The sequence below is a fragment of the Podarcis filfolensis genome (genome assembly GCF_964270895.1).
Source record: "Podarcis filfolensis genome assembly, chromosome: 1".
Classification (NCBI taxonomy): domain Eukaryota; kingdom Metazoa; phylum Chordata; class Lepidosauria; order Squamata; family Lacertidae; genus Podarcis; species Podarcis filfolensis.
Window position 1 is genome coordinate 53,743,350 of NC_139604.1, and position 20,800 is coordinate 53,764,149.

The following is a 20,800-nucleotide window of genomic DNA, read 5'->3' on the forward strand; positions in this document are numbered from 1 at the left end:
GGGGGGGAGCAGGAAAACTACCAGCCTCATGTCTGGCAATGAGTAACATAGGTGCTGGAACAGAAGTCGCGCTAAAGTAAATAGTGCAGGTGTGGTGCAGCTTTAGGCCTTCTAATGTGATAAGCGAAGATTTCCAGTACTAGCCTCTTGGTGGACTTCAAGGGAGCTGGCTTCGCATGTCCTGCCAAACTCTCCTCGCCATCCCAAAGTCAAGAATGCAGCTCTGCCTCTGGTGACGTGACAATCTCCATGCCATTGAGAGGAAGTAAATAAATTTGGACGGGGCACCAGGACTGTTTCCAGAGAGAGCACTGGGAATGTCTCTGAAGGAGGTGCGAGTGGGGAAGACTGGCATGTACGAAGGATGGGGCGGCATGTGTTGCAGATGTCAGCTGGCATGTTTTGGTTTTCCAGTGCAAGGCTCGCGCCCGGGCAAGAATGTGCAGCTGACCGAAAACGAGATTCGGGGCCTGTGCCTGAAGTCGCGAGAAATCTTCTTGAGCCAGCCCATCCTGTTGGAGCTGGAAGCCCCGCTCAAGATTTGCGGTAAGTTTCCAACCTACTGTTTAGTACAGCCGTCAGCCTATAATTGCTCAAGCGGGATAAATCTGAAATGCATCTCAATATTTTGGTAAACTGGGAATGCCTATTTCCCCCTCCCCACAAGCAGCTTTTGTTCATCATACTTTTATTCAATCTGTGGCGTTTACATTCATGTATGTATGTATTTATTAAGTTATGCCACATCTGTACTGTTTTGGAGATGGGTGGTAAGTTAATGCTACTGCTGCTGCCTCAGCCAAGATCCTATGCTAGTGGGGCACTGGCCCATGGCCCAGGTGGTTTGAGAGACCCACAGACCTCTCCTCTAAGACTGCAATCTGCCTGCTCACTCTGTAGGTCACTTAACCTCGCCACTGTCTGCCAGTGATGAACCTTCATCTGATTCCCTGTTCATTTTGGTTTCAGGCAAGTTGACATTAGGAAGGGGGAGAAGTCACAGGGAGGTGCAAATTAAAAGTGGCAGAGAAGGTGGCAGAAGTCAGAAGAAAGTGAGCAAAATGAAAAGGAGAGGGAGAGGGAGACAGGCAATATCAGCAGGTGAAAGGAAGTAGAAGGAGGGGAGAAGATGAAGAAAGGAGGACAGTAATATTTGAGAACGTAAAGAAGCAGAGAGGAAGAGGTAAGAGGTGGGGCCAAGAGCGGAGAAGGGGTGGGGCATGAGGACATGGAGAGGACAAAGGGGTTCACTGGTACCCTGTGCATAAGACCTCAGTAACCTGGACCTGGACCTGTGCCACCGCCTCTTCCTTAGAAGCACATCAGACCCCTGCAGCTGAGAGGAGGAAAGAGGATCATCTGCATTTGTACCCTTCTTGGTCTCTTGCTCTCTCCCATGCTCAGAACAAGAGAGAGCTGTGTTATGATCCGTCTTACATTTCCAACAGTTCCATCAGCGCTCCTCTTCTGTTATCAACTGCCCCCCTCCCCTTTTCCAGGAGACATCCACGGGCAGTACTATGACCTGCTCCGACTCTTTGAATACGGGGGCTTCCCCCCAGAGAGCAACTACCTCTTCTTGGGTGACTACGTGGACCGAGGGAAGCAGTCGCTGGAGACAATCTGCCTGCTCTTGGCCTACAAGATTAAATACCCTGAGAACTTCTTCCTGCTGCGGGGGAACCACGAGTGTGCCAGCATCAACCGCATCTATGGCTTTTATGATGAATGTGAGTGCAAGGCTCCTATTTAGAACTGTGGGTGTGCAAGTGTGGAGGGTGGAGAGAGGATAGCGATGGGGAACCAGAGGACCGGGGTCTAAATGTAGCCCTCCTAACCTGTCAGTCTGGCCCCCCAGCATCCATCTGTCCTTACTGGGATGCTCTTCTTTTTCTCCCTTCCCCCTGACCCTGGCCCCCTACATTGCAGGAGCATGGCTTCTCAAAATAGACCCCCTGCTCTCTCTCTCTTTCCTTGCTAATGTTTCCCGATTCCCCCACTTTTTGCAGGTAAAAGGCGCTATAACATCAAACTGTGGAAGACTTTCACGGACTGCTTCAACTGCCTGCCTATCGCTGCCATTGTCGACGAGAAGATCTTCTGCTGCCATGGAGGTGGGCCAGCCCCAGAAAAGATGGGGATTGGGTTGGAGGGGAGAAAATGCTGCTCCTGCTGCCTGGTGGCAGGCACTGGCGACTGTGTTTGCGTGGCCTGTCCCAGGTGGTTTGCAACCAGCAGTGTCTCTGGCAAAGAACAAAAGCTGCTGCAGCCACAGGCCATGGGAGCAACCTACCTTGGAATTAGGTGCCTTGGCACATGGCGAGCTGGTGCTCTTCCTCGGGGGGTGGGCAGAATAAAAGCCCGGGGAAATGTTTACACGAATGGGAAGAAGGTCAAGACTTTTTACAAGGGTTTCATCATTTATTCATTTGTTTTTACTGCGGAGTTTGGAGTGAAGGCTTTCTCCAGGTCTCTTTTGGCCCACTGGGAGAGCATCAGTTCAGCGTGTGTTTGGCAGGGGTGGACTGGATTCGGGCTTGCAGGATTTGTTTTGTTTATTTATCAGCACCACAAAATTCAATAACTGGAGGCAGGTGGAAAATAGTGGCTGCTGGCAGAGGCAGCTGCCTCCTCCACCCAGCGAGCTCCACATTCTGTGACCTGCATAGACATTTGCAGCTGGGTTGCTCCAGATAAGGGAGTCCAACACACAAGTTTAAAACCATCCAACAGAGCTGCACAGACCTGGTTGATGGCAACCAGTTATTACTTATATTTTATAGGTGAGGAGCACGGAGGCTGAGAGACTAGCAATTAGTAGAAGGCCAGGCACGGAGGAGACTTTAAAAAAGAACTTGCAGCTTTAAGGAACTGTGTGCAATCCTAAGCATATTTAGGGAAATAGGATGCCAAGGATTGAACCTGGTGCTCTGCCTACCACTGAGCTAAGGATTGCTGCCGCTGAAATATTTACAACTTGTCCGTGGATCAGGCATGTAGGTTTGCAAACGGCTGCAGCCTCTCTCTCTCTCTTTTTTTGGTGCTGTTTGTAAATAATGAGGAATTGGAAACCACCATTGATTCTTACAAATCATGCCAAAAATTTATCAGGCTACCTTCTGCGCACTCATGCTGTAGAATACTTAATTCCATTTAGCTTTTCTTTCTCTGTAATTTCCTGATACTGCTTCTTTTTTCCTTTTTGCAATGTGACAAGACATAAAGTAGCAGTTGGGGTTAGTTAAGGGAAGAGTATGTGTAGGGGGGGCAAGCCCAGCCCTACCATTAGGCGGAGTCAGGAGGCTGCCATGGGGAGATGATACTGGGTGATGTAAAAGGGCAGCAAATGGCTGTTTTGCTTTATTAATATTTTTAACTGTAGGAGAGGTTTGTGTAATTTTTCTGCCTTGGGCGCCAGAATAACTTGGCTGGCCTTGGGTACTATATGCCTTGACTCAAGGAGGGGGTGGGTGCCATTCGCTGCTCTGCCTCAGGCAGCAAAATGGCTTGAGCTGACCCTGGCAGAGGGTGTAAATTTGGCACAACTCCCCTCTCCACCTGCTGTCCCTTGGCAGCATTGACGGTATGTATACCTTGTTTTCCAGGGCTCTCGCCTGACCTCCAGTCCATGGAACAGATTCGGCGGATCATGAGGCCCACGGATGTCCCTGACCAGGGCCTGCTCTGTGACTTGCTCTGGTCCGATCCTGACAAAGATGTGCAGGGCTGGGGCGAGAATGACCGCGGGGTCTCCTTCACCTTTGGCTCAGAAGTTGTCGCCAAATTCCTTCACAAGCATGATCTGGACTTGATCTGCCGAGCGCACCAGGTTGGGGCACTGAGGCCGCCCTGGAAGAGGGGAGGGTGTCTGGGCTGTGGGAGTGGGAACAGGAGAAGAGCCCTGCTGCGTCAATCAAGGGCCCATCTAGCCTGGCCAAGGGGAAGCCCACAAGCAGGACGTGGGGAATATGTACATATTTATGCCTGCTTCATGGTTAATTCTCTGTCCCCTCCCTCTGTTTCTCTTTGCCTTCCCCCTCCAATAGGTGGTAGAAGACGGCTATGAGTTTTTTGCCAAACGGCAGCTGGTGACCCTCTTTTCTGCCCCGAACTACTGTGGGGAGTTTGATAATGCAGGTGCAATGATGAGTGTTGACGAGACTCTTATGTGCTCCTTCCAGGTAAAGACTATTGAGCATAGCAGTTTCCTCTTTTCCTGTTGCCAGTACTCTACCCTCTTCTGATAGTGTGCAGGTTATAAAGGAGGATAGAAGCCTTAAAAAAAAATAGAGGCAGATTTTTTGGTGATCCACTATCTTGATGCTGGATGCCACATAAGATGTGTGGGACCTCAGGATATGAACACCCCTCTTTTGATTTTAAATGTATCATATAAATTATCAGTCCTATTTCAAAATGGTTTTCTGTATGCTGAATCGCTTATCAGGATATGTTTCTGTACAAACGTGAACTGGAATGCCCAAATAACCAGCCTTCTGGGGCTACAGTAATTTATTTATTTATTTTAATGTGAAACTTGTTTACATTCTTCCATTGGGAGCTCTTCCAGTTAGCTTTTGCCCAGTGCTCTTCTAGAGCTCTCTGCTATTTTTAACTAGGAAAAAAATCCCAAAGCCACAGGGTGATATAATATGTATGGAAGAAATTCAATGTTGTGCTCTTCTAATTGTTCCATCAGCACAAATACCCCTAGGTGCTGTATTGAGGGGAGAAGGGAGAATGGGATATAAAAACCCCACCGAGGCAGCTTTTACAGTACATTTTATTTATTTATGTACATGAAATACAATTACCTTAAAACGATAGTATAAAAGTCATCATGAAACAGTTAAAAGAACAATAAATAGATGAATTAACACTGTATTTTAGCTTAAAAGATTTAAAAATTATGCCAGAATTAGCAGTATCAAAAAGCTACCAAGAAAGAAAACATGTATTGAAATAGATTAGGTCTTAAGGCCTGTTTAAAGACCTGGATTTAAGTGCTAAAAATCTGACTTAAGAGGGCTTCAGTCCTTGTTTTGTTGCTTTGATTATTTAGCATCTGAACGAGAGGTAAAATGGGGTTGTGGGTTGCAATGAGACACTAAACCTTTACCCTGAAACTAATCTTTTCTCTCCTATCCCCTTCCCCACCCCTCATTTCTTGAATTCTACAGATCTTGAAACCGGCTGACAAGAATAAGGGCAAATATGGCCAGTTCAGTGGATTGAACCCTGGTGGGCGCCCAATCACTCCGCCACGCAACTCTGCCAAAGCCAAGAAGTAACTAGCCCTGCCTGCCCCCCTAGCTGTAGGTGTGGGGCCCAGGCTGTCTTGCGTAGCGGTTACACTGTACAGCGGCTGCTTACCTCCCCAGGGCCCAGCCATGTAATTTTTTTAAAGAAAACGGCTGAATAAGAATTCAATACCAAAAATTCTGCTCCCCTGGGATTGGGGATGTCTTTATTTTTGGGGGTATTTTTGATTGACTTTTTTGCCAACTTTGTCCTGATGTGTGCTCCCCCCTTTCCCCCATGGGGGGGTTACTACATCTTTTTGAATAAACATGTAAGATTCTTATGTAGCTGCTCCTTTGTCGACTGTTTGGGGAGAATAAAATGAATGGGGCTGCATGATGCGGCTTGGAGGATGAAACAAGCTTTCCTTAGGAGGTGTGGAGGAGAGGATGTTGGAAGATTCAGGACAGATAAAATGAAGCCCTCCTTCCACAGTGCCTAGCAGTGGAGCTGGCTTCCATTAGATGTAGTGATGGCCAACAGCTTTGATGGTTTGAAAAGGGCAAATTCATGGAAGGTAGGGCCTACTGATAGCTGTAGTAGAGGTGACATGCCTCTGCAATACCAGCTGTTGGGAATCTTAAAGAAGGGAGAGTGCAGTTATGGGTTTCCCAGAGGCATATGGGATGCTGGGCCAGATGGGGCTTTGGTGCAGCAAGGCTGCACACACATTCTTAGAAATGGGAGCAAGTTACACGATCAAGATGAAGCATCTTAAAAGACATCTTGCCTTCTATGCCCAATTACCTTTCCATATTTTGCCTGCTAAAATCCCTTTGCACTTTGGCTGACATGGAGCCATTTGTGACTACCTTTGCAGGTTCCTCTGCTTACCAGTTTTAAGACTTTCATGTTGAAAAACTGGCTTGTTTCGGTATCTCTGTAGTCCAAGTTTTCTTCACTAACTACCACCTATATCTTACTCTCCTCACGTACCTGCATTGCCTGCAAACTTTAAATGGAATAGAGAAGCTGAGCTATGCAGTGGCACTATGTGGCAAGACAGCCCCTTTCGTAGAGGCATGAAGGCTTCCTAGCTCTGAAGAGCACAAGTGTATGTGGCATGAATAGCATGAGCTGCGCAAGGGACCCTAAAGATGCAGACAAGGTCCTTATTTTAGATTCTTCTATATCCATTAGCTCACACAGACCAGTGGATTGGGAATCAGTAAAATACTGTGTGCTAATGCACCCAGTTGAGATTCCAGTAGGGCTGTCCTGAAAGCTCCCATGATACTTTTAACACATGATACTCCTAACCGGGTTATGTAACACCACCTCCTCGCCATAAGCTGTTTAAGGGAGCCTTTGCCCCTGCCTTCTTAATGTGAATTGGTCCGTTGTTGCTTGCTTAATCTCTAGTTAAATCCCAAGCCACAGCACAGTTATCAGCAGTTTGTAGGAATCAGCTGTGGTCCTCAGCCAAGGCAATCCTGTGGGGCTTAAGCAAAAAGCAAGGCAGGACACAGGAAGCTGTGCCTCTCCAGTAGAATAGAACTAGAGGCCTACTAAGGACAGATATTTAGGGCCAGGAAAGGCAAGAGTTCTTATTAGATAGATAACTAACTAACATCATTTTGAGCTACACTGACAGGGTGGGGATTGATTCTGCATTAGGAGTGGGATTCAGCTGATGAATCCCACCAGTGGAAATTGCGCAAGGATTTCCGCTTGCACAACATGGTTCCCCCATTGCAAAATAAGCTCTGGGAGGTGTTAGGAGAACCCCTAGAGCAGCACAGGACGAGGATTGTTCTACCTGGCAGGCCAAAATGCGATAAGAGCACAATGCTGACTTCCTCCCCTGGAGTCCATCTGGAAAAGACATCAGGCCTGCACTGTGGATGGGCAGCGTTGTTTTACCAGAGGGACGGACTTCTTAAAGTGCCTTTATTTGTGGCAACAGAGGATAACAAAGTACGTTTGCCAATGATTCTGATGCTTGTAGTTAGGGCTGAAATATATTCACCTGCCTGCAGAAGGAAAGAGGAAATAGCAATGCTCTCCTTTGCTACCTCCTGTGCTTTACATAGTACTGCAGTTTACTAATACCACCCTGGCTGCTACAGATCCCTTTCCTGTAATCAGCCTTCAATTCCCATCTGCCCGACAGCTAAATTATAGGTTTAGCAATGAAACAGGTTAATTACAAGGGAGGAAGAGAAGGCTGGCTTGAGAGGCGTGGAGTGGAAGGCAGTAAAAAGAAGGCTACAGCAACTGATGGATAACCACAGCAACAATTCACACCACAGTCAAAACATCTTTAAAAAATTTATTAGAAAATAAGTATTCTACGTCTATGGATGTTAGCCACAAACCCACTGGAGGAAGGTCTAATCTCTTGCAGCCGCCTCCCTTTCAAAGACGTGCAGTAATACTTTAGCAAAGAAGGTAGATCTATGTGTCTGTCTCAGTGTGGTTCTATCTACAGAAGGTTTTTTTCTCCATGATGGAAGAACCACACAATTCAGTGCTGATTCTCTGGGGAGCAGCAGGAGAGCTGAAGAGGGGCAGCCTGGGATCCAGCCCAAAAGAGGGCTCAAGCTGCTTAGCTTGAAACATCTCATTTCTAGCAGTAGAGGTATCATGCACCAGTAGCTGGGGAACCTCTCACGTTTCTCCCTCACTGTCTTCTGCCAACACCTCTTGGCTTGTACATGAGTGGACCAAGGGCTGTGATGGGCTGAGGACCGACCCAAAGAACAAGGAGCGGAACTGCAAATGAAACAAAAGCAGGGCAAAGACATGTCTTGGGGGTGCAGGTTTGCAAGAGATCTAGAAATAGTACGCTGTTGATATACCAGAATCTTGCAAGGTTGATATTAAAAATGTATTAGGTTAAGAAAGCCATAGAAATACACCGTATTTTTCGCTCTATAAGACGCACCAGACCATAAGACCATAGTTTTTGGAGGAGGAAAACAAGAAAAAAAATATTCTGAATCCCAGAAGCAAGAACAGTAAGAGGGATCGCTGCGCAGTGAAAGCAGCGATCCCTCTTGCTGTTCTGGCTTCTGGGATAGTTGTGCAGCCTGCATTCGCTCCATAAGACGCACAAACATTTCCCCTTACTTTTTAGGAGGGAAAAAGTGAAGTCTTATAGAGCAAAAAATACGATACTTGAAAATAAGCATATGGTATTCAGTGGGGGGCATGTTGTGGTCACGACCTGAGTGTTCAGCTAGTTTTCATGTTCCTCCAAACCACTCCCAAGCTAACAGCATCTCTTAAATGTCTAGTTTCTACCACACCCTACCGATTCCCTTCCACTGTCTTAAAAAACCCAGATTTTGCAATCGTGCCATTACCAAAGCTTGACTGCTGCCACTGGAATTCTATGGCTCTGCTCCAGCTACAGATAGTCATGATTAAGGGCCAATGAACAAGCAAGGTGTTAAGTGACTGCAGCCTCTTTGCTTTCCATGGAAGTCTAGTTTCAATGAACTTTAACTGAATCAAGTAAGGGATGTGCAACATATTACAGCGCTAGCAGGTACATATTCCAAGGCTCAACATGCACCCTCTTGTGACCTGTACTGTGTGGATGCACACTGCCGAAACAGACTATGCCTATCATGCCTTCTTGTACTGAAACAGATTCCACCTTTTTTTGCCTCCTGCATTATGGGTACATTCTGACCCACTGAATGCACACCCACTAGAACTGTAAAGTGGTCAAGAGATCTGCAGGGCCACAATGCCTCACACTTTCCACTACACATTCATGCTCTGATCCCTCTGCACGTACCCTTTTTTGTGGCGGTGTGCCAGGCACAGTTCCCTCAGGATCGCTTTCCAACTCCCTTGTATCAGAAAAGGTGCGTCTTGAGGGGAAGGTGGGGCTGGGAGGGGCTTCTGCCCCCTCTGTGCCATCGCAGGTGGTTTCCATGGCTATCATGTAGGCATCGATGTCATCACCGGTGAAATCGTAAGCAGGCTTGGATGTGCTGGCATGAGAGAGATAAAGAAGCAGAGCTGTGAGGAAGCACTTTCTGTGAAGAGACACCCCAACAAATAGAAATGGTTTCTTTTTGGGGATTCATGACTATGGTGTTTGTTTTATTGACAAGAGAGTTCCAAGAGAGAAATTCAATAAGCTAGAAGAAAATCATAAGGTTGGAAGGGACTTCATAAGGCCTTCATCTCTCGCATCCTTATCCATTTAAGCAAGCCCCAGTTCCAAACACACTGACACAAACTACCTAAGTTTAAAAGGCTAAAAATGACAAAATGCTTAACAGAAAGCTGAGACACTGAGCTGTTCCAAGAGTAACCAAGGCAACCATATATAGCTGCTAAGATGGTACCTCAGGTCAGGACAGGCAGATCTGTTCACTGCTATAAAAACACCTATGACAAAATGATGCCAAGAGCACAGAATTAATCCTTTCTATGTGCCAAGCAGAGACGGTACTCCTACCAAATATGTCATTGTCCTCTCGGATCCTCCCTGCACCCTGCTCCACTTCAGGGCGTGCCAGATTTTGTGGTGCAGGAGCTTCAACCCTGCTTACCTGTTGTTGTTCTTCTGTGAACTCTCCCTCTCAGCCAGAGTGGCCAAGACCAGGTGCACGTTGAGCACAGGGTCCTCCAGGGTGAAGATAGCTGGCCTGTGAGGAGAGAACTGGTGAGAGCAGGATTCTCAAGGCACAGGCTTGGGGGCTAAAGGGGAATCAAGGGGGGATGGCAGAGAAAGCTGCAAGCTAATGGAGCCAAGGACCCTACTCTTGCAATGAAGCAAAGTCTGGCTGCTGGCTGTTACAGGACTGGCAACAAGCCAGGTCTGCTCTTCTGGGCAACCTCACAAGATCAGACCAAAGGACCATCTGGTCCAGCACTCTTGCTTCCGCAGTGGCCAACCAGGTCCTCCTAGGAAGCTCACAAGCATGATGGCAACTAACCCTCCCATGCAGATGTTTCCCAGCAGCTGGCATTCAGTGGCCTACTGCCTCCTGCAGAAGGGAGTTTCATTTAGCCACAAAGGTGCTTCCCCCCCCCCCAGAACGTGCCTCGTGAAGGCCTACCTGCCAGGGATGTCAAAGTGGATGTTGAGGGGGAGATTTGAGGACTCAGCAAAGCTCAGGAGGCCCTGTTAGAGAGAGGTGAAACGGGTTGGAAAGAGCACAAGGCCACCCATTTCAAATGAGGGCAAGGAGAGGGGAAGCAAACTCACGCGGAATTCCTTGAGGCAGAAAGTGACTTGCGTCTCTTCCTTGACATGGAAGGCCTGGAACTCGTCCTCGCTCAAACAGAGCTCAGTCACCATCATCCGGCTGGGCTCTGAGGGAGAGGTGGGGATCAAAGAAGGCCCTCGTTTGACAGCTACCACTGTCAACACTTCCCACAAGAAAACTGCTAAGGAGAAACTGCTAGCCACATAAAGGCAGGCCAGGGACCCTGCAGGAACTCTCCACCTCCTATCATCCCCAGTTGCACATATAGAATGCCCTCATATGTGATCTAAAGGTTCTTGAGATGGGCAAATTAAGTATCACCTCCTTTGATGGGCTCTGGGGATAAGATGGAAGCCGGGTCACGGCGGACAACTCACCTGTCTCTTCTTCCAGGTAGCTGCGCAAGGTCACCTTCCCAGAAGGGCTGGCACCCAGGGTCACCTCAGCCTGTGTCAATGGAAAATGCACCACAGCATCCACCAATAACCTGAAATAGATGAAGGAGGGGCAGAGAAAGGGGCTGAGAGGGGGAAGTGGCTTTCATGGCTGAACATCCCCACTTTCCTTCTGCATATAATACTCTTTGCCTTAATTAAAGAACCATGGCACAGCATCAGCCCACACAAAGCATCCGTTGATTCTCAGACCCATCGGCACCCCATGTTCCTCATTCCTTCCACGCTGCAGTTGATGCATCTTTAGTATAAGTAGACCGGTCTATGCACATCAATTGGAAGAACCTTCATCCATCCCATTCCCTTCTACGTATACTGCAATCTCTCTCAACCATACCATGGTCCCACCTGGGAGGGGCATGAAGAGCATGAGCGCACTGCCCTGTGTCAAAGACTGCCTGCAGGGATTCACAGTCCTGGAATGACAAGTCATGGGTCTTGATGACACCTGCAGAGACATAGATAAAGAGTGTCACAGTGGGAAATGGCTCCAGGGCATTCTGTCTCCCGGAAGACTCTGAGCAACGCAAGGAGCAGACATAAGGAGAAGGCAGCAATGGTCTACCCCACCCAAGGCCTAAAATGGAAAAGAGCAGCAGCCACCAGACATTGGGGATGGAGGAAAAACTCTAATGAAGTATTTTCTTTCTTTCTTTCTTTCTTTCTTTCTTTCTTTCTTTCTTTCTTTCTTTCTTTCTTTCGAAATACTTTTTAAAGCCTTGTTTTAAAATGGAATTGTTACAGCCAGTTCATGTTGCTACAAATCTTTAGATTCAAGATGCATAGATAGTGACTGGATTACTGCACGAGCAACACCTGTCGCTGGAAAAGTGCTTTTGATTGTTGCAGAATGCCAAGACACCTTCAGGTTAAATGTCCCAATCTGGAAGTGTGCCAGGCACACCGCTCCTGTAGGGTGGAAGCAAAGCTTTCACACAGCACAGCCTCCATCTCCTCTTGCTTCTCATGCATCTCTAGGAGTCTTGGTTGACCATCTTCTGCATTAAGTGAAATGGGCTGATCAGTGGTTGAACCACCAAATTGCCGTGTGAAAGAATGGAGAAGTGAAAGAACTGAGAAGCTTGTTTCTATTCATACGAACCTTTCTTTTTCCCATGAAATTTAAAGCAAAAGTGCAGAGGGATTTCAAATGAGGATTCTGATTAAATGAAATAAGCTTATGCTAGTGTTTTCAATGGAAATGCTGTTTACTGGGATAGAGAAAGATAAAAGCAGATACAATAAAAGAAGCACAAATGAAGCTAGAATTAGTGGGCTTTGCCTACCATTGGCTCTGGCTTCTCTTCCTGCTGGCCTCTCTGCCTTCTGGCCTGCCAGTCTCAACGGGCACTAGCCACCACTGGTGAGAACCCTCACATTTGGGAGACATCAGTCACCGCTGTGTCCCTACCCTCTGCCCCCATTAGAACAGGACCATGATCTTCACTTATGCTTTTTTGCAGAAACCAGCTAGGATCCTTACTCAGGGTTGTGAATTCTCTGCATCTCTTTGCTCCTCAGGATTAAGCGAGGCAGAGGGCTTATGACTCACAAAACTGATCTTCACTGCATTCTCACTTCCTTGATTGCTCCCTTTCTTGGTTGTATTATTTTCTCCCCATGCATTTGGAACATCCCATGGCCCTGTCTCCTAACTCAGTATCGGCAGCCTGAGGGACTGCACTGGAGATGGCACTCAAGGCCACACTTTCAGCCATATTTACCCCTACCATATTAGCTGTGATTCCTGCACTGCAAGGGGGTTAGACTAAAGGACCCATTGGGTCCCTTCCCAGACTACATTTCAAGGATTCTACATCTTCCAGGGTATCACTCTGCACACCCAAGTAGGGTTCCTCCTCTTCCCCACCCCCAACGCTCACCATATTTGCAGTACAGCTTCACACGGAACCGGCTAGCGTGGGAACTGAGCGAGATGAGGCATTTCTCCACCGTCTTCTCCAGTGAGGGGAGTGAGCGGAAGATAGCCAGGAAAGACTGGAGGGAACGAGAAGGAAAGCCAGAGTTCTGTGCATGTGGTTTCCTCAAAAGGGAAAGCCAGGACCAGTGTGGGGCAGTGGTTAGTGTCTGACTAGGCTTGGGGAGACTCAGGTTCATATCTCCACTTAGCTTCAATGTGTCATCTTGGGCCAGACACTATCTCTAGGCTTATTCTACCTCACAGGTTTGTCATGAGGATAAAACGGAGGGGAAACAGAGACCACCTATGCCACAGAGAGGAAAGATGGGATATAATGAATGTAATGAAGAAGAAAAAAACACTCTACTGCTGAAACCACTAACTTTGTCTCAGAGAACTGAGCTGGGGTGCTCTGATTCTGGCAGAGTTACTTCCAGGAGCAGTAAAAACAATTCAGTTTTGAAAGTCTGCACAAATACTGCTTTCTTGCCACTTAGTTGAGCAACAATTGGGAAGTGCAATGACCTTAATGTGAGCTGCAGATGGAGCTTGGAAGGCATTCGTTTCTTTAAGCCTTGGAAAGTATTTGTGGCAATCAACAGAGGGTGCACAGAGGGTGAAAAATCACAGTGGCTTATAAAAAAACCTGTATATTGAAAGCTCTCCTCCACCCTGAAACACACAGACACCAAAAACATTCTTTTACCTATCCTTGCACTGCTGAATCAGGCCAAGAATCCATCCAAAGCAGCGTTCCAATGACCATGGTCATCTAGATGCTTCTGAGAAGCTAGCAAGCAGGGCATTAAGGCAATGTCCTTTAGTTTTTTTCCCTTAGCATTGTTACTCAGAGGTATATTGCTCCTCAACCTGGAAGTTCCATTCAGCATCATGTCTAATACTTACTGAGACACCTATTACTTCACCATCTTATCAGAACAGAACTCAGGGAGATGGAAAATCCTTGACTTGGAAGGATCTATGCAGCACAATATGGAACACATTTCAACCACTCAGCCCACTGAGTGCCTGCTGCTTTGCTTAAAAAAACAATAGTGCATGTGAAAAAAATAACTAAATGTCAGAATTCCTTAGCCAAGCCTCTTCTCTGACATGCCATTTTTGCAACTATGCAGTGATTTTTCATCACTATCACCTGCAGTACAAAGTGGTTCAAATGGGGTGTTTGTGCAGACCAGGCCATCATTGGTGCTTGCAAAGAGAACTATAGGCAACAAGTATCAGATTGGAGTTCATTGGTCTTCTGATAAAAGCCTGCATTGCCCCATTCTGACCTTTCAACAGCCCCATGTGGGCCCCTCACCTTCATGAGCACTTTGCACCGGAAACCACCTGCATCCAAGTCAGATTCCGATTCCCCTGGCTGGTAGAACTGGAAGAAGAGCGGGGCAAACAGGAAGCAGGCGTAGGCCGAGCGGGACGCATTGACCGTACGCAAGGAGAGCTGGGGAAACAAGGGTGGGAAGTGTTATTAACTCCATCATTGTCACAGAGAAGATTCCCCACACCCCTCTTAGCTTCTTTGTCCTTGTCCTAAGTAGTTCAAATCCTGCTTTCTAAAGACACAGCATTGCTGCCTCCAAAACAGGACAAACCTGCATCATCAAACAGCTCCCAGCACATACAACATGCTGATCAATGAGACAGCTGCAATGGCTTAGGCCAGAGGAACCTGTGGCTCTCTGGATGCTGAGGGACTACAACCCCCATCTTCCCTGACCCCTGGATGTGCTGGCCAGGACAAGTGGGAGCTGGCAGTCCAAGGCCGCATACCCCATCCCCAGCCATGCAGAGTGATGCAATACCAGGATAGTGTTGCTGCTCTGCAACAGAGACTCCCCTCATTTAGCTCGCAGATGATGTCTCACTGATAAACGTTCCATTCTGAGAGTTATAAGCAATAAACACACTAGACAGACCCTCCCTACACCTCCCAGCCTGTCACCTTACCCCTTCTTGAAGAGGCTCAATGTAGATTTCATCTCCGACACGGGAAAGAGAGTGCACCGCTTTCCCCAGGGCTGCACAAGAGACAAAAGAACACTGAGAAGGTATGGATCAACATAAGCCTCTTCCGATGTCTGATCTTGCATTCCACCTCAGCCTGCCTCTTTGTGCAGGCTGAGACCATCCCCTGCAGAATCCCTCTTCTATTAAATAACCACCTGGGTCTATTATTTACTCAGAAGCCCCAGACATGCCAAAACACGTGTCATTCTTCTCATGTCACACTCCCATACAGGTATCATAACCCCACCCTCCACACACACACAAACGCACACACAAACACACACACACACACACACACACAGAGGCTATCGTCTCATCAGGAAAGTCCCCTTATAACAGGGGTAGAGAAGCTGTAGTTCATGTGTTGCTGGACTACAACTCCCATCATCCCTGACAGATGGCCTTGCTGGTTCTGATGGGAACTGAAGTCCAGCTAGAGAATGACAGGTTCCCTACTCCTGCTTTCACAGGTTTAGAAGCTCATTTCAGGAGGCTTCCCTTCTTCCTGTAACCATACAGGAAGCCCCTTTCCTGGTCAAACATAAAGCAATAGTCAACTTTGCCCACCCCAAATCCAAATAGTTAATCTTGCCTCACCTTTCACATTGCCCCCAGTAATTGTGCACTTCATGCCAAGGCAGAGAAGCCTCAAAGTTCCCCCACACCAGACACAAGGTGGGGGGAACTAAACATCCGGTGTATTCACCAAGTACACTGTGGCCAGCTCTGTTTTCTAATGGAAGGAACTCCCCAGAACTCCAAGTAGATGCTGAGGGGTGAGGAGAAAGAGAAGGTATATGTACACATACATCACAAATACATTGTTACAACTAACCATTTCTTAGACTGCTTCTACAGACCAAGGATAAGCTCCACTAGTATTGTGATCATCAGAACACTTTGAAATCAAGTATAACCCATTGCGACTGGAGTTTTCATTTCCTATTTTTTCCAGTTGCCTTCCAAAGCAAAGTTCTAATCTAATAGTTTGTAAATAAATAAATAAATAAATAAATCTATCATTTTCTGACACAGACGTATTGTAAGATCCCCAATAGGTTACAAATTCATTCCCCCTCTACCCCATTAACATAAAAGTTAAATGAGGCATACTTTTAAAGGGTTTATAGGAACTATAAGTAGAATTTAAATTGCACGGCTGGAGGATTTGGATTGCACTATGCCATTCTGAAAATTAAAACCATCTCCCCCAGAAGGTGCTATTTGCCCTATGAGGGAAAATATACAGCCTTAGCACAGCACGCGAACAGGCAGCTCAGCTCGGGGGCGGCTCAGGGGCCGGTCAAACGACCTCCACCTGCCGCTTCTGGCCCATGGGCCTTAGATTGGTGACCCCTGGTTTAATCTTTTCTTACCTATGCCCCTGCTTGTGTTGCTCACCATCCCAGTTAACCCCTCCCCTTTACAACTCACCCTGTCCCTCCTTCTTCCTTTACAGTTCACCCAGGTCCCATCCCCTCACACCTTGCACTTCAAACTTTCTCCCCTCCCTGCCCAGCACCACCAGTGGTGATGATGATGACGACTACGAAAGAGAGATCTTGGCTGCTGTTTTCTCTCCTTCCCAGATCAGCAGCCAGTGTTCTCCTTTGCTCCCCGTCCCACTGCCAGCATCATGACAGTCTTTTATTGCATGCTAAAAGCTTTGTGGGCCAAGGAGGGGCAGGGGGGCAGCTGCCCCCCCCCCAAATCCTGGCTATGTCCATGTGGACTTTGCAAGGAGTCATTCCTTTTGCATGGCAGCACCTGTACATTAGAAGTGCCAATTCTGAAGATCAAAGGAATGCAAGGAATGCAGTTCACACATACTGGGTAAGTAAACTGATCTGAAGGCCTTATGGGCTTTATATACCAAGAACAGCATCTTGAACTCAGCCCAGTACTGAACTGTCCAAAGTTTGCAAAAGGCACTCCTAGCCACTGAGGCCCCCAGTGACAGGGGGTTGGACTAGATGACCCTCAGGGTCCCTTCCACCTCTACAATTCTATGACAAAGTCGGATCCAGGAGCACTCCAAGCTTGAGTGCTTTTCATTGATGCAGCAAAATGCCTAGAAAAGATACTGAGAAGTAGATTTGTCAGTCCATTCACCTAGCAACTGGCTTAACACTTTCGAGAAACCTCTCTGCGTTGGCAACTGTGCATGGGAACAAACAGTGTTCCTTAGGCAGACTGATTTGGCCCTGGGGGTGCGGGGGTAACAGTTTCAAGAGCGCGTGCAAGAGGGGAAGGGTTCTTTTCCCTGGACAAAGTAAGAGCGCCTCAGGACAGAAGCTGCACCTGGTGACCTTGCCACACGGCGCGTTCCAGAGGCACAGGCACATTCCAGAAGGGTCGACGTTGGCAACCCAAAGCTGGAGGAAGGAAATGCCTCATCGGAGCTCCCAAGAACGCCTTGGGATACCGACAGAAGCACGTCTTTAACGGTTGATTCCCAACCCCCTACGGCGGCCTCAAGCGCCCTTAGGCACGCGGCCGGTTGCTTTAAGGAACTAGCGGCCGGGCTACAGCCGCCCCCCCCCCCCGTCTTCCCTACAGGAGGCTCCTCTTACCTCCCCACCAAACCAAAGTTCCGAACTCGCGCTCTCAGGCCGCCCACCTCCGCGCGCCCCACGCTGCCTTCTCATTGGACAGCATAGCTGTCATCTTCTAGGAGAGCAGAACGCAAGCACGGGCGGGTCGGGGCAAATGATCGAACCCTACTTCCGTTAATGTGATCCAACAAGAACGGAGGAAGCAGGCTCACGCTCCTCCCAGTCGGCGAAGGTGGGACTGGGCTCTCGCGTAGCATCCTCTGGAAGCCCCGCCCCCGCTTCAGCCTCTCGCACCGCCTTCTTCTAGGAAGGCGGGAGGAATGGAGACGAGCGCAACTGCGCACGCGCTATGTTAAGACGATGCCGGAGCGACGATGTGCTCCTGCATCAGTTAATGCAGCCGGGTGGGGGCGCTTGGTGTGAGGAGGCGGCTTACATACGGATCTTTCCTTGCAGTCCAAATGCGCTTCTGTCGCCTTCCTGCCGCGCTGCACCGAGTTGTCCTTCTCGCTCCCAGAGCTAGCAGTTGTTCTTGCCCTTCGTGGTTGTGTTTTCCTGCCATGTTTGGACCGGGAGGGCCTTTAAGACAGCCGAGCATTCATAGGCTGCGCTTGACAGTGCGGACTCTTCGGGAACTATTGCGCCCTCGACTCTTCCCTGCCGTTTCCTCTTGGGCTTCCAAGCCCTGTTCCAGGGGCAGATTCCTTTTTTAAAAAAACAAAACACCTTTTTTATTCAAAATTAAAACATATTATCCATATCATCCTTATTTCCCCCCCATTTTTCTTCCCTCCCCCCACCCACAAAACCCACCCACCGGCTTCCCTTAGTTCCAGTCTTTGATTTCTCTAAGAATGTTGTTTTCTGCATGTTACACAGTTGTATAGATCCTCAAACTATTTAGCTGATTGTTAATAGAAAAGTTTGTGAATGTTTATTCAAAGCCAGCCAAGGAGTCCAGTTCACTTTGTTGCGTCTTCAAATACTTTGTAAAGGGTTCCCATTCATCTTTAAAGTCAGTTATCCTTGTCCCGTAGCTTATATGTCAATTTTGCCAGTTCTGCATAGTCCATCATTTTTTCTTGCCATGATTCTTTAGTCGGGGTTTTTTCAGTCTTCCATCCTTGTGCTATTAGAACTCTCGCAGCCGTTGTCGCATACATGAATCCGGGGCTGATTCTGACCTATAATGTTTTGCATGGTCTGGGCCTCCAGCACCAGAAAGGATGCACATCTTTCTTTAGGTATTTGGGTCCCAGCTATTTCTATGCTAGTACACTTTGACGAAATGTCACGTAGAAAGGGTAGCATAGGTAGAACTATTTCATCTCTAACACAGCTGCTGAAGAAATCTGGAATAAATAACAAAACAACCCCTGGAGATGACTGAGCATTCATCCTGATTTGCTTTACACAAAGCTAATGTGGGGGTTCTATTATATCCAGTCTAAATAGAGCATTCATTCTGATTTGTTTGTGGGGCTACTACATGACCATCCGCATTCATATACTCATTTGCTTGTGGGGTGTTTAGACGTCTTCCTGTAATTTGTTCATCTCACACTGCATTCTCCTATCGTTTTCTAAACATCAAGAATTTTTTAAGGTGGATTGGTTGTGTTAGGGCAAGCAAGTGCTTAAATCCCATTTAAACACCAATGAGACGGAAACATGGAAGGTGCCTAAAGAAGCCAGGGTGGCTATCTAAAGAACTTTTAACTGAGTTAAGATTAAAAAAGGATGTGTACAAAAAATGGAAAAGGGGGGAAACCACCAAAGAGGAATTCAAACAAATAGCCAGCACGTGTAGACACAAAGTCAGAAAAGCTAAAGCACAGAATGAACTCAGGCTTGCTAGAGAGGTTAAAAGCAACAAAAAAGGCTTTTATGGGTATGTTCGTAGCAAAAGGAAGAACAAAGAAACAGTGGGGTCACTCAGAGGAGAAGATGGTGAAATGCAAACAGGGGACACAGAAAGGGCTGAACTCCTCAATGCCTTCTTTGCCTCAGTCTTCTCCGATAAAGAAAACAATGCCCGACCTGAAGAATTTGGAGCAAATGATTCAGCAGAGGAAACACAGCCCAGAATAACTAAGGAGATAGTACAAGAATACTTGGCTAGTTTAGATGTATTCAAGTCTCCAGGGCCAGATGAACTGCATCCAAGAGTATTAAAAGAACTGGCAGATGTGATCTTAGAACCACTGGCAGTCATCTTTGAGAATTCCTGGAGAACAGGCGAAGTCCCGACAGACTGGAGGAGGGCAAATGTTGTCCCTATTTTCAAAAAGGGGAAAAGAGAGGACCCAAATAATTACCGCCCAGTCAGTCTGACATCAATACCAGGGAAGATTCTGGAGCAGATCATTAAGCAAACAGTCTGTGAGCACCTAGAAAGGAATCCTGTGATCACCAATAGTCAGCATGGATTTCTGAAAAATAAGTCATGTCAGACTAACCTGATCTCGTTTTTTGACAGAATTACAAGCCTGGTAGATGAAGGGAACGCAGTGGATGTAGCCTACCTTGATCTCAGCAAGGCATGTGACAAGGTGCCCCATGATATTCTTGTAAAGAAGCTGGTAAAATGCGGTCTTGACTATGCTACCACTCAGTGGATTTGTAACTGGCTGACTGACCGAACCCAAAGGGTGCTCATCAATGGTTCCTCTTCATCCTGGAGAAGAGTGACTAGTGGGGTGCCACAGGGTTCTGTCTTGGGCCCGGTCTTATTCAACATCTTTATCAACGACTTGGATGATGGACTCAAGGGCATCCTGATCAAATTTGCAGATGACACCAGACTGGGAGGGGTGGCTAACACCCCAGAGGACACTTCACTTCACACTTCAAAACGACCTTGACAGATTAGAGAACTGGGCCAAAACAAACAAGATGAATTTTAACAGGGAGAAATGTAAAGTATTGCACTTGGGCAAAAAAATGAGAGGCACAAATACAAGATGGGTGACACCTGGCTTGAGAGCAGTACATGTGAAAAGGATCTAGGAGTCTTGGTTGACCACAAACTTGACATGAGCCAACAGTGTGACGCGGCAGCTAAAAAAGCCAATGCAATTCTGGGCTGCATCAATAGGAGTATAGCATCTAGATCAAGGGAAGTAATAGTGCCACTGTATTCTGCTCTGGTCAGACCTCACCTGGAGTACTGTGTCCAGTTCTGGGCACCACAGTTCAAGAAGGACACTGACAAACTGGAACGTATCCAGAGGAGGGCAACCAAAATGGTCAAAGGCCTGGAAACGATGCCTTATGAGGAACGGCAAGGGAGCTGGGCATGTTTAGCCTGGAGAAGAGGAGGTTAAGGGGTGATATGATAGCCATGTTCAAATATATAAAAGG

The 20,800-nt window shown here is 47.4% G+C and overlaps 3 protein-coding genes across 4 annotated transcripts in view; 1 reads left to right on the top strand and 2 right to left on the bottom strand.

Annotated features, from left to right (window-relative positions):
- Window positions 1-5,584, top strand: part of PPP1CA (protein phosphatase 1 catalytic subunit alpha) — an 8,149-nt gene extending 2,565 nt beyond the window's left edge. Inside the window, exons 2-7 of the mRNA XM_083628154.1 lie at window positions 415-546; window positions 1,500-1,730; window positions 2,010-2,114; window positions 3,606-3,829; window positions 4,047-4,181; window positions 5,181-5,584. Coding sequence (XP_083484280.1) covers window positions 415-546; window positions 1,500-1,730; window positions 2,010-2,114; window positions 3,606-3,829; window positions 4,047-4,181; window positions 5,181-5,291 — 938 coding nt within the window. The 3' untranslated portion in view covers window positions 5,292-5,584. The remainder of the gene's footprint in view (window positions 1-414; window positions 547-1,499; window positions 1,731-2,009; window positions 2,115-3,605; window positions 3,830-4,046; window positions 4,182-5,180) is intronic.
- RAD9A (RAD9 checkpoint clamp component A) lies at window positions 4,770-15,656 on the bottom strand. Of its 2 annotated transcripts, none has more exons than XM_083626857.1 (11): window positions 15,480-15,656; window positions 14,823-14,893; window positions 14,176-14,316; window positions 12,814-12,928; window positions 11,279-11,378; window positions 10,853-10,962; window positions 10,475-10,581; window positions 10,326-10,390; window positions 9,816-9,911; window positions 9,050-9,248; window positions 4,770-8,016 (listed from the first exon to the last, which is right to left on the bottom strand). In XM_083626857.1, exons 1-11 carry the CDS (start codon window positions 15,511-15,513, stop codon window positions 7,912-7,914), a joined length of 1,143 nt encoding a protein of 380 aa, XP_083482983.1. In that variant the 5' UTR covers window positions 15,514-15,656; the 3' UTR covers window positions 4,770-7,911. The 2 variants fall into 2 exon arrangements, with proteins under 2 accessions (XP_083482983.1, XP_083482984.1); XM_083626858.1 differs by having other exon boundaries at window positions 9,050-9,249; window positions 9,820-9,911; window positions 15,480-15,618.
- A 2,612-nt stretch (window positions 15,657-18,268) lies between these two features.
- Window positions 18,269-20,800, bottom strand: part of LOC310745150 (uncharacterized protein) — a 36,678-nt gene continuing 34,146 nt past the window's right edge. Inside the window, exon 3 of the transcript XR_014539988.1 lies at window positions 18,269-18,789. The gene's annotated coding sequence lies outside the window, so the exon portion shown is untranslated. The remainder of the gene's footprint in view (window positions 18,790-20,800) is intronic.

Excerpts from the sequence above, each read along its gene's own strand:
- RAD9A (XM_083626857.1), bottom strand. The coding sequence starts at position 15,513 with ATGAAGTGCACAATTACTGGGGGCAATGTGAAAG. Across the intron at positions 14,894-15,479 it reads TACTGGGGGCAATGTGAAAG|CCCTGGGGAAAGCGGTGCAC; the intron begins GTGAGGCAAGAT and ends TCTCTTGTGCAG. Across the intron at positions 10,963-11,278 it reads GCTCTTCATGCCCCTCCCAG|GTTATTGGTGGATGCTGTGG; the intron begins GTGGGACCATGG and ends CATCTATTTCAG.